Below are 13,773 nucleotides of genomic sequence, written 5' to 3'. Positions count from 1 at the left end.
CTGTTTTTTTTTTTTTTTGTGAACTGTTTTTTTTTTGTGAACTGTTTTTTTTTTGTGAACTGTTTTTTTTTTTTTTTTTTTGTGAACTTTTTTTTTTTTTTTTTTTTTTTTGTGAACTGTTTGTTTTTTTTTTGTGAACTGTTTTTTTTTTTTTTTTGTGAACTGTTTTTTTTTTTTTTGTGAACTTTTTTTTTTTTTTTTCGTGAACTGTTTTTTTTTTTTTTGTTGTGAACTTTTTTTTTTTTTTTTTGTGAACTGTTTTTTTTTTTTTTGTGAACTGTTTTTTTTTTGTGAACTGTTTTTTTTTTTTTTGTGAACTGTTTTTTTTTTGTGAACTGTTTTTTTTTTTTTTTGTGAACTGTTTTTTTTTTTTTTTTTTTTTTGTGAACTGTTTTTTTGTTTTTTTTTGTGAACTGTTTTTTTTTTTTTTTTTGTGAACTGTTTTTTTTTTTTTTATGAACTGTTGTTATTTTTTGTGAACTGTTTTTTTTTTGTGAATTGTTGTTATTTTTTGTGAACTGTTTTTTTTTTTGTGAACTGTTTTTTTTTTTGTGAACTGTTTTTTTTTTTTTTTTGTGAACTTTTTTTTTTTTTTTTTTTGTGAACTGTTTTTTTTTTTTTTTTTGTGAACTGTTTTTTTTTTTTTTTTTTGTGAACTGTTTTTTTTGTTTTTTTTTTGTGAACTGTTGTTATTTTTTGTGAACTGTTTTTTTTTGTGAATTGTTATTTTTTGTGAACTGTTTTTTTTTTTTTTTGAACTGTTTTTTTTTTTGTGAACTGTTGTTTTGTTTTTTCATTTTAAAAGGGATCATGGTATCCAGAAATCCCAGAAACGACCATCTTTTCCAGTCAATTTTACCAACTGTTCCAAACAAGTTATAGGATCATAGCACATTAAGAAAGCTAAAAACAACAAATTGCGATAAGCAAAACAATTGGTAATATTGGTCATGGGTAAACTATTTCTAATCGCACAGATTTATTATTGTTAGTCAAGATCTAGTACACATGACTGATTTAAACTAATTGATACAATTACTTAATAATATAAGCTTTGCTTTTTTTGAAAAGTATTTTTAAAGTGTTTTTCTTGATATTTATTTATTGACTAGCTGGATATGAAAACTTATCAGATTCCAACTATTAACTAACAGCTACTATCAGAATTAAGCCCTTGAAGCCAGAACCAGAAGCGATCCTTGGGCTTTAAATTAGAAGTCTGATGACCAGCTGTTGGTCTGAAATTCATGAACATATACATCTACCCACTATACAAGCCAGACTGCACGTTACCTATGAGAGATTTGCATTAGTAACTAGTTCAATATATATTTGCATACCTTATATTGACCATCCCATACACCCCCTTTACAGTTGGTGGACTCGTACATACACACACATTGATGTTTCACAGATTAGTTTGTGATAGGCCTATTTGTTTATAAATACTTTTAAGCTTTAATTTATCAATCATTAACAGACTTTAAATAAAGAAATATGGTAAATAAAAGGGGAAATAAATATGACGTAATTACTAATTAGGTATGTTATTTAACAGTTTTGTAAAATGCTCAGCAACACAAGCTATTTACCAGACATGTAAGTATATGGCGTGAAATAAACTCCTGGCTACGCCCATGGACATTAGTTATTGGTAATAAAAAACATGGAGAACTACTGAAGCGACAACAACAAAAAGTACAGACCTTCATCAACAGATTAGAACTATCTTAAAAATACACTGGTACGACAAGTTAAAAAAAACATCAAACTGTCGGAGACGTGTGGACAGAAAAATATAGAAGTGCAGATCTTAGAGAGGAAGTAGAGATGGATTGGTCACACCCTTAGAAAAGATACCAGCAACAGAGCTAGGCAGGCCTTAGAGTGGAACCCCCAGGGAACAAGACACAGAGGAACACCAAAAAGAACATGGCGACGCAGAGCACTTGAAGAAACAGGGAAGAGCTGGGAAACCATTAAAAAAAACTAGCAAGAGACCGTGGAGAGTGGCGGCTTTTTGTCGAGACCCTATGTTCCATGAAGAACTCAAAGGAATGATGAATAAAAAACCTACGAGCTTACAATTTAAGACGTATCACTAACCCACACAAAAATCATTAATCGAATTATTGGTTATATTAATTTCCGATACATTTATCAGGTATAATAACATAGACTTGAAAGAATATTTACTAACATCACGCCTTTATACTTTCCAGTCGATCTAAGCAGTGACACTAAATCTATTCACAAATTTTCACTAAGCTTTTTTTTTTTGTTTCTAATATCCACACTGGTGACCACTGTCAAGTGTCAGCACTGTATGGCCATATTATGAGGTCCTCGGGGCTCGCAATGACTCTCCCACAGGGAACAGTATCAGGTAAAAGAATAAGAGGCAGACCGAGAAAGCGATGGGAAGACAACATCAAGGCAGGGACAGGCCTGTCTTTGGACATTCTTGTCTATGTCACTGAGGAATGTAGAAAGACGGTCGACAGATCACGTGATTAACGGTCAAACAGACTAAGAATGGGTGAAACTGGATGGAATACATTTAAAAAAAAAATATAATCAAACTAAGTCACTAAAAAAAATCAAGGCAGTCACATTAATATTGAGTTTATGTAAGTAAATTCTACAATGACTGGTTTACCAGCTTGTGTTTTGAGCGCACCGGACTGTCATCACAACGGTACGAGTTCAAACCCTGCCAGCTTTCACCCTTCGCCGTCCTGCAAGAGGGTTGGGCAGCAATCGGGCAAGAATGCAATAATTTTCTTTTTTGAAAATACATAAAACCGAAACTTAGAAACTACTCGTGATGACAGTGATGTAATAAATACCTTTAATAGTAAATGCTACGCCGCTTTGTAAATAGAAATTACACAGCATGAATTATATGTATATATGTAAGTAGATGTAAATGTAGCATGTTTTTAGCTGAATATAAAACTTTTTTTTTATTATGGAAACAATCAACATGCGTTTTGCTGTCGCATATTATATTTATATATAGTTTAACATTAAAATAGTCACTATTTAGCCAATAGAAAAATTACCTGCTCGGAATTTTGTTTACAGTAAGTCACAGTAAGTCATTGACTTCACTAGTAGGTCTAATGGCGCTATTCGACCCTCGGGTCAGAGTTCCAGTTTTTCTCCACAGCCACGCCGCCATACATAACAGCATGACGACAATGAGAACAAGAACTAGAATCAGTAAAAACAACCCAACAGTATCCATCTCAGCCAGGAACATGACTACGAGAGGTAGTGATTCTATCTCGTATATAGGCCTCTGGTAATTATTTCTTCTTGCTTGGCAGCCTAGTGACAGACAACCCTGATTGAAGTTTCTAGGATAAACTAGTTTGAATTATTTCCCCTTCGCTTCCCGCTATATTGAGTTATCAGACAGGAAGATTAGAATATAGGCCTCAGTGTGAATAATGTGGCTCTGAGAAGAATGTCGATGTGGCCACAATGTTGTCATGTGGAAAATGTCTCTTTTTGAAAATGTCGATTTGTGGATAAAAAGAATTTAGCACCCTGTGGTGTAGAAAATATGAACATCTTTATCATATAATTAGTACGGATAATCAGTAAAAGGCATTGTTTTTCATACAGTGAGGCTCTTCTCTATAAAGAGCGACGCCTTGAAAAAGAAGCGCGACTTTCGGACATAATATTATTTTGTATTGATAAATTGGACAAGCATTATATACATATGTTACATTGGCCTGCTTCAGTCGTAGAACGACTATGGTTAATCTCGCACACTTTCTCTTGTGGCTGTGGAGCCCTATTTTGGAGAGACACACCTGTACACAAATAACGCAGGTTAAGGTGGCTTTTGCTTCGGTGGTATCCTCGAGGAGCTGGCCATTTTTCGCATTGTCCGTTTTTCTTCCTAGGCTGAAGCCCATGTTCTATCGCTATCCATAGCTTTCTTGGTCACTGTCTCTCTCCATCTGGTGCGGTCTAGAGCTATGTCTTCCCAATGGTCAGTATTGATGTTCACTGATTTGAGGTCCCGTTTTATTACATCTATGTAACGGAGGTGGGGGCGACCAGTTTTTCTCCAGCCAGTCGCGAGTTGTCCATAGAGGATGACTTTCGGGATGTGTTACATATGTACATTGTAACAAATTAATTCGACCAGTCCAGTTCATGATTTCTACAAAAGACGGTGCGCAAAATGTTCGTGAATATCTAAGTGCTTATCGATCTCTTTACTGAATAAGTTCCCCTTTCAGACTACGCGGTCTATTGGGCAGATGAAGTACAGGCCATCTATTTCTGCGGCCAACGGTTAAAGATGGTGTTATGTGGCCAAGATAGCGACCAACCACATTTACTTTTCCACAACCAGTGTCAGGTACCCATTAGAGCTGGGTGGAACTCAGAGGCGCCTAAAAGATCCCGTAATTAAAAATCTCAGTCTTCAGGATTGGAACCCGGGACCCTCCCGGTTCGGAAGCCAAGTGCTTTACCACTCAGCCACCGCGCCTCTGAAGGGTTAGCATTTGTACAGTTTTGACTCCTTAAAGAAGAGTGCCGAGCTGGCCACCCTGAAACGTACTTGTACATTGTGAGACGTGCTGCTGTCAGATGGTTGAGGATAGAGGAGAGCAGGGCTCGAACCCTGCACCATCGTAGCAACAGTTCAGAAAGAAAATATGATCTGGTAGACTTCTAGTCATGTAAACAGTAAATGGGCTAATAGCAGTTACTTTTACTACGTATTAGAAAAGTTATTTATTGGTCCTAGAAGCAGAACCTCGGTAGTTGGACTGGTCCATAAATACATCAGTAATTTCACAAAATAAACAAGACAAAACTCAGGAGTACATTTCAAATCGAAGGTTTTTTTTTAAAGCTTTTTTTTAATAAATGAATGAAAAGAATGGCCATTAAAGAAATTAAACCTAGATAACTGTATCCCATGCCAATTTTAAAAAGTTACAATAATTAGTAATGGTATTTTCACAGACTGGCAAGATTTTGTGACGTCATGGGGAAAATAAATGACGTCATGCATTCATGAGTTCTAAGATTAAAACTTGTGATGGAGCTAAACCGGAAGTTTCTATTTCGGTTTTCTATGGTAGTTACTAGAGGAGATCAATATTGTTATAACCAGTGCTTTTTTGGTGACGGTACGCACCGGTACGGCGTACCGGCACCTTTTTCAATTTGGGGAATAGTTTTTTTACTTTTCTTGCATTTTAAAGTTCGTTATTATTTTTTTAGTAGTTAAAATTTATGCAACCCATCACTGAGTACCGGTACCTATTTTTTTTTTTTTTGCAAAAAAAAAAAAAAATTACTGGTTATTACTCAGCTCCTATGATGGTGAATTTGGTGCGTACCAGCGCCGTTTAACACAAGCCACGAACAGATCTAGAGAGGAGCAAGCAACATAGTGGACTCTGGCTAGGATCTAATGAAATAGAGAGAACTTCGGAAGGCGATGGGTGTATAGTCTATCAGGACCAGCATTCGTTAGTTAGTTGTTAAACATAAAGGTCGTTATTTAGCGTCTTCCGTTGAGTGCTTGCCCTAGATTTATAACGAGATTATATAATGGATGCCATCACTAGTCGAGGTACTGAAGACAGCTCGCTTAAAATTTAGAGCCATATTATGGATTTATACACCTATGTGATTTCGATATAGTTATTCTATATGATTTATTGAAGGGAAACATAATAAGACAATTATATTGATTGCACCTGAAAAGATATGCCTAATTTCCTAATTAATAATAAAGCTTGTCTTCCGAGTCCGAGGAATGAGGAATATAATATTTCCCGTAGATACGCAGCCCCAGCTGTAACCTAATTATTTTGCCACAAGCAGTGCATGTATAAATATTGTTTGCGGTGGTCGATTTAGATTTTAGATTCTTTTTTCGCCGTCTGCGTCTGTCCTCAGCAGTGGATTTTCCTTGGTTCTCAAATGTGTATCCAGCGGCCTTTGTAGATGTTCTCCAGGAATACATCTTCTTGCATTGCAAGAATTTAGTTGAGACTTAAAAAGTCGATAGAATATTATGTATTTAGTTTCAGAGGTCCTTCCGGAATAAATATTTAGTTCTAAATAAGCACTACTCTAAAGTAATACAATGTAACCTTATATATAGGAGAGTGGATATTTCAGCTTCTATGTATAGTATTAGAAAAAAAACTTTTAGGTGAGTTGAGTATACTTGTAATAACAACATGTTGAGATATAAAGAAAATATATGTAATTAAAAATAAAAAACTTAGAGAAAAATGCTTAATTATTATTTTTTAAATTTGAGATCAATACATAATCTGTGGCTCTTATCCTCTTATCTTATATACTACAGACGTTACTTCTAAAACGAAGATACGTCCTACGTCATTCCTTTCATCAAAACTTTTTTTGCAATACATAAACATTAAGTATATTCAAATGTATAATGCAAATATTGCAATGGCGACAATAAAGATTTGCCAAATTTTACATACTAAAATATGTCATCATTAATGCTATATATCTATAATCGTACATACTAGACCAATGCTATCGTGTGAAATATACAAATAATTGAAGTAGTTTTTAATACTAGACAAATTACAATTTGTTTCATGTATCACGATCACATATTTGATATCACTTTTAAATGAAAATGAAACGTTAATATATAGGTAAAATAACAAATTAAAAAACAATTAGCTGTCATTTACTATTCCAACATGTCCATCTCAATCTTAATGGTGATATGCCCACAGTATGTTATAACAAAACAATGTTCGGATTCGTGAGTAGATTATATAGATTGTTTTCTGTGTGTACTTTGAGACTTAGATTTCATTTGCGCTATAAAAAAAGGTTGACATGCAGTGACTCCCAAATTCTGAATTAAGATTGACATGCAGTGACTCCCAAATTCTGAATTAAGATTTACATGCAGTGACTCCCGAATTCTGAATTAAGACTGACATGCAGTGACTCCCGAATTCTGAATTAAGATTTACATGCTGTGACTCCCGAATTCTGAATTAAGATTTACATGCTGTGACTCCCGAATTCTGAATTAAGATTTACATGCTGTGACTCCCGAATTCTGAATTAAGATTTACATGCTGTGACTCTCAAATTCTGAATGGTCTCGATCGTTGAGGGACCTTGAGACAGAAATGAATCTGTCCACTATAAGTGGTCATAAGGTATAGGTACGGTTAGCCGCCCCAAACCCTTAATGGAATTTACCAATGGTAGGCAAGATCATTTAAGAAAGTATCTTGGTCAAAGATATCTACTGCTGAAACAAAGTCATTTTCACTATAAAGAGTACACGAGGAATCCTAATTGAAATATATCTTATGAGTACGTTTTAAATGGTGACTTTGAGCAATTAGCGATGGTATTAATTTAAAAAATAGTGTAATTTATGACAATGTACGTTTTGCACAATAGCAGACGTGAAACTATAAAATCACGTGATTTATAAATAGATGTTTGTTTTGATGAATCAGTCAGTATAAATAACAAGTTATTCATTGTGACCATGTTTCTTTTAGCTCTTCCCAGTACCAGCCTGGGTTGGAAAATGTGCATTACGCGATGCAAACAAATACCCTGGATAAATAAGGGCACTCAGTTACCCGGGTAAATAAGTACACAGATACCCTTGATAAATAAGTGCACACAATGTGTGACTAATAATGATATTTCACTTTACATAAGAACAATATTTTTTTTAAAGTAGTTGGTATTCTCACATTAACTCGTAGGCGGCCCGTGTGGGTCTGATGTTTGGTAAGGCAAGTAAAAAGGCACATTTTGATGTTTTTGATCAATATAATCATAAGAGTGACATAAAATTATAACAGTTTTTTTAAACAAATGAATATATCTCTAATGATCTAGTATAGTAGTGAGTATTTTTATATGTAACAAAAAGTTCTCTTAGGTTAACAAAATTTCATAAGAAAATTTAATGTATGATATACGAAACTACATATTATTGTAACCCTGTTCCTCCCTGACTAAAGATTTTTTCCACGTGCAAAGTAGGGTGATTTTTTGTTGGGGCGTAAATGACCTTAACTAGTGTGTAAATGTGTTAAGAAACTTGAGTTATGATTTTGGGATTTCTTGACCGAGGATTGTTTTCTATTGTGTTAGTGAATCGGGATATGTAAATTTGATTTGGAGATTGTGACATTATTTCTTTTGATCGGGGAAAGTGATTGATCATAGTTGGATTGTGCTTCTGCAATCGAAGAGATACCAGCGATCCTGAGAGCACGGTGAGCTATTTTCTTTAAGTCAATCCCACGTCTTAACAATATTATCATTAACCACTATCTTATCCCCCTCCCCCCCCCCCCATACATAATATACATTTTAATCAGGATTGCCCTAGATCTCTGTCGTATATCTGTATATTTGACATGGGTATTGCATCACTTTCTACAAGTCGATTAGTATGGAGATGTTCACTTTTAAATAACTTGAGGCGTATTATATTTTGTATTTTGAAATGTTTATACAAGTGTGTACGGGGTAAACAATAATTATTTAATTTACACATTTCGGATGTTCCTTCAGAGTTGAAGATTATTACATCCCAACCCAAACTACTGCTGGACGGCGGGGCGGGGGGGGGGGTGAGCAGGGATGGAGAAGGACAGCACAGAACCTTTAAACTTAGGTAATCTAGTACAACATAAGACAAACTAATAGAAAACATTATTTTGATATCAAAGCATGTTACATAAATGCCACTAAAAAAAAAACTATTGTTTTTCAATTGTACCATTATATCACATTTTGTTATTTGATAGACAGACTGAAAGACAGACAGACAGAAAGACAGTCCGTTCAAGACGCCCTTTCTTCTTTCAGGGACCGTTAAAACACACACACACACAAACATACGCACACACACGCACGTGCGCACGTTCCAGCCATGCTGCCGTCAAAAACAGTAAATAGTTGTATTAATAAATAATGAAAATACTTCAGATAACACTGGACTGATAACTTGGACTAATAACATTGATTGCCCTGAGCTTACAAAATGTCATTTGTTTAATTATAAGAATACTGCAAGCAGACACTAAATTTAGTTAACATACGTATAGAAGTATGTCGCCTCGAGTGGCTGGTTATTGCTCTGAATTCATTAATGATTATAACCATTTATTTATAATTACGATACAGACGCTACAGCCATGTCACTGTTATAAAATGTTGTTAAAAGGCTACAAAAATCGATTCTGATTTACTAAAAAGTGTTGTTTGCTTCTCGAATACAGAATCGTGCTTTTTTTTTCCCCCTAAAATGTGTTTCAGTAAAAAAAAATGATTTCAAGTTAATCATGTCATATTGTAACAAAACTTTTACAATTTCGCTATCTGAAAAGACAATGTTAAAATGTGAAATACGTAATTCCAATGTAACAGATGGATATTTCAGTAAGTTTTCTTTGGTTTGGCTTGAGATGTTTGGGATGTTCGTTCAGGATTGAAGATAATTACATCCTAGCCCAAACTTCCTGGGGAGATGACTGGCAGGGTTTGAACCAATGGCCATTGAGACGACAGTCCGGAGCACATACCACTTGACGAGGCAGATATTCTTTGGTCTAAATTCTAAAAGGAACGCATCGGTGAAGCCTCGTAATTAAACAAATAGTGATATTTCAAACATTATTTAGCATTGGTGTTGCACTTTAGGTCGCCGCTAGTGAACGCACAATTGTGACGACATCAATCCAAAGCGAGACTGTAGTGTAGATAGATCAAACGCAGTTAAATCTAGGCTTTCAAGAAGTAACATCGTTTGTGTGAGTGACTGAAACTAGACTGAGACTAGACTGAGACTAGACTGAGACTAGACTGAGACTAGACGGAGACTAGACTGCTCCCGTTGTGAATTAAACAGTTATAAATCTTCATACAACTGTTGGTTCTTCACTTTATTTGTGGAGTGTTGTTAGTTGTCTTCATGTCTGTAGCCACGAACTGACAAGTGCAGAAACACGCAACCTATTTGCTAAACAGTACAAATTATGCAGACAGATTAGACTTCATCTCTACACATGACAGAAAGATGGTATGATCTTCAACGGACTAGAAATGTGGCGTAACATATGGCTGGAATCCATTAATCCATCATGCAAATTTGTAGGTCAGATAAAATTTGTAGGACTTGTAGATCGACTGCTTTCTGGTGATGAAATATTTAGAATAGATAGGTCAAAGTTCATGTCGTCATAGTCTATATCGTCATTTGAATCGAAGGAAGCATTGGTTGGGATGAGTGGTAAGTACCTATCAATATCTATATCATCATCTGAATTAAAGTAGGCACATGCTGGGATTAGCTGCTGATTTATATCACCAGTTTTAAAAACACAATCAGACTCTATTCGTTGATGAATCAAAGTCATGGGCACTGTAGACAAACTCGCCTTTGTGTGTGTAACTTTGTTGTTTTGAGACGCTTCCTTCACAAACTGGCACCGCTTTTCATACAATTCCACGTCTTTTTGGTACTGAATGTGAACTTTACTCTCCAGTAACCTTTTGACCTTTTCGTAGAACTCCACATTCTCTTTCCCGTCTTGGGAGAAGTCGATACTGATGACCGAATCTAAAATTGTAGGTAAGACGTAGTCTCGACACCTCTCCGGTTTAGTGTGGATCACGTAGAGAAACCTGTTTTGATTGTCACTTTTTAGAATGCTGTCTAACGAGGCACGGCCAAGCAACATAGACATCGGACTTTTGCAGAAGGCGTTCGTGGCAAGCAGAAAGACAACTAGGGTCTTGCTGAGGGAGAAGTCAAGTTCATACGTGGGTGTTTCGTCTTCGAAGACGACCTCGTCATAAAGCTCAACTTTTGGTTTGCCTTGCTCGCGGTACTTACAATAACTCACGTTATTCTCTAGTCCCTTTTTAAGCCTCTGAGCTTGTTCGTGGTCCTCTGGACTATTGATAATTAAAATTTCATAATTGTCCTTTTTAAGTGTTGGGCTCATCAGGTGTTTGATCTCTTCAAAATTAATCGCGTTCCCACAATTATCTGAATGAGAAAGAAATTATTTGGGTTAATCTAGCTGTAATTATTATTATTTATATTATTTTTATTTTTATTATTATTATAACTATTTTTATTATTATTATTATTGTTATTATTATTATTACTATTATTATTATTACTAATATTATTACTATAATTATTGGCATTAAGAACGTGTTCCAAATTGTATGTCGATGCTTATATATCAGAAATTTAAAATGGAAGCATAATTACAGAGACGTTTTGAGAAAAACGTGCGCCCGGGGCAAGTTACTTTATTGGCGCCCCTCCACCCCCCGGGTTCCATAAACATCACATAGAAATAAAGGCTTAAAAATAAAAAAAAGTATGTAATAATAATATGTCTGTCCTAGGCTATCATATTAATTAAAATGCTCAAAGCACTTAGATTTAATGTCATTCGGAAATGTGTGTAGAAAGTAATTGGGAGATGGTATTATCGCTCTGTTGGGGTGCTAAGTAAACACGAATTAGCATCTAGTCCCTTGAGGAATTTGAACTCAACCCCTCGAAGTTTATGCCATCCAGCTCCATGCCCACTATTTATACCAAATAAAAGTCAAATTTAATTTAGTAGCTCCCATATTAAAGATTAGAATTTAGTCTATAACCTGCATATAAGAAGGCACCTGTGTTCTCATCTTTCGCAGCCATTTTAATTTCATCTGAAAGTTTAATGTACATAGGAAATATAAGACAAAGCATTATGTCAACAGCATACAGATCTAGGTCTACGTTTATATAGAAACAACTTAAAATAAGCGTAGGGTATGTTTTATGAGCAGTTTTATGTACTAGAAAGTGGATAGCATAACATTTTGTTACCTTTTCATGACATTTTCAGGTGTATATAAGTATGGAGAATTCCTAAGTTATATAGCTATGGAAAATTCCTAAGTTCCTTTCGGGTTTTTGGGTTTAATTTTTTTTTAATAACGGAGAAGTCCGCTTTCCGAAATTCGCTCAGATTGGAGAGTGTGTACCATATATGTGTGTGTGACGGTGTGTCCAATATGCTTCTCAAATAATGAAGATCGGTAGACCTCTGTTGCGTAGCGGAGACACACTGACACTGAACATATATCTCATTCGTCAATATACCTGTAGATGTAAAGTCAGAGAAATGAAGCTGGTAAGCTGGACAACTAATTGGTGGGAAACAAATCTTATCTTATATAATACAGACGTTAAATCAAAAAAGAAGATGATAACGTCGTACGCGTCCCGCTTCATGCATTTAGTCATGCATATTTGTATTGCCAGTTGTTGTTTGTGTGGACAATATTACTGAACCTTATAAGTTAAGGTGATTATATTATTTTTAATACTGTTAAGTATTTAAATTGAACTATATTGTATTACATGACATTATATTTTTACTGGTATTCATATCATTATCATTATTCATATAGCAATTCATTGTACAAATATCATTAGATTCAATTCATATTTTAATTTAAATCACCATACACCTCTTTTATTAGTTTATGCACAACTGGGTATGTATGGTGTGACTGTCGGGCTGAACTTGGGCCTAAAATATTACAACTTATAAAGTAATGTTAATATTTAAACTCATTAATAATTTCATTTATCTAAAATACCTGACAGGATGCATATGCTATTATTGCCCTAAGCAAGTTTAAATAATATTTTAGTTTTATATTCTTATTTGATTTATATAAATTTCTTTTAATAAACCCTAATGCTTTGTTTGATTTTTTTTATAGTCTCATCAATATGGGGATTCCATGACAGTTTTTCGCTTATCATAACACCTAGGTATTTTGTGTTTTTAGTCTGTGTTATTGATTTACCATGAATAAGATAAGTGGTTTTAATATGTTTTTTTTTTGTTACTCTTAATAACTGACATCTTCTGGAAGACATGCTCCAATTTGATTCCCATTTCTGTAATTCATCTAATTCTCTTTGTAAATTTTCTGTGTCTTGTGTTGTTTTTATTGTTCTATATATTATACAATCGTCTGCAAATAATCTGACTTTTGTTCCTGAACTAATGCAATTTCGTAAATCATTTATGCAAATTAAAAATAGTAGTGGACCTAAGACTGTTCCTAGAGGTACATCTGAGTTTATTGTTATAGGTGTTGATTTAGAGCCATTTATTATTACAGTTTGTTCTCTCCCTATCAGAAAATCTTTAATCCACTGATGCAATGGACCATTAATGCGGAAATAATTTAATTTTTTAAGCAAACTATGGTGGTGAACTTTGTCAAAAGTCTTGGAAAAATCTAGTAAGATAGCATCTATTTGCTCACTATTATTTAAACCTTTTGAAAAATCATCAATTAGTCCTATTGTGTTTCACATGATCTATATTTCCTAAAGCCATGTTGGTATGGTGTGAGGACATTATGTTTGTCTAAGTGGTTTATGGATTCACTACATATTATGTGTTCTAGGATTTTACATGTGATGCTGGTATGTGATACTGGTCTGTAGTTTCCTGGCTCAAATTTTTCGTTTTTAAATGGGGGGGGGGTGACATTAGCTTCTTTCCAGTCCCTTGATACTCTGCCCTGGATAAAAGATGCCTGAAAAGGTATTTTGAACACTGGTGCTAGCTCATTGCTTAGTTCTTTAAGTAATATAGCTGGAATACCATCAGGTCCAGACGCTTTCAACGGTTTGATGTTGGCTAATAGTTTTTATGG

At 34.6% G+C, this 13,773-nt stretch overlaps 1 protein-coding gene across 1 annotated transcript; it reads right to left on the bottom strand.

The window, feature by feature from the left end:
* Positions 1–9,353: 9,353 nt before the first annotated feature.
* Positions 9,354–12,050, bottom strand: LOC129926090 (uncharacterized). The gene is made up of 2 exons (XM_056028186.1): positions 11,704–12,050; positions 9,354–11,074 (listed from the first exon to the last, which is right to left on the bottom strand). Exons 1-2 carry the CDS (start codon positions 11,795–11,797, stop codon positions 10,179–10,181), a joined length of 990 nt encoding a protein of 329 aa, XP_055884161.1. The 5' UTR covers positions 11,798–12,050; the 3' UTR covers positions 9,354–10,178.
* Positions 12,051–13,773: the final 1,723 nt, after the last annotated feature.

Source organism: Biomphalaria glabrata, chromosome 4 (genome assembly GCF_947242115.1).
Source record: "Biomphalaria glabrata chromosome 4, xgBioGlab47.1, whole genome shotgun sequence".
NCBI classification, from domain to species: domain Eukaryota; kingdom Metazoa; phylum Mollusca; class Gastropoda; family Planorbidae; genus Biomphalaria; species Biomphalaria glabrata.
Note: the sequence above shows the minus strand (reverse complement) of the source record. Positions and strands in the feature narration are given on the sequence as shown.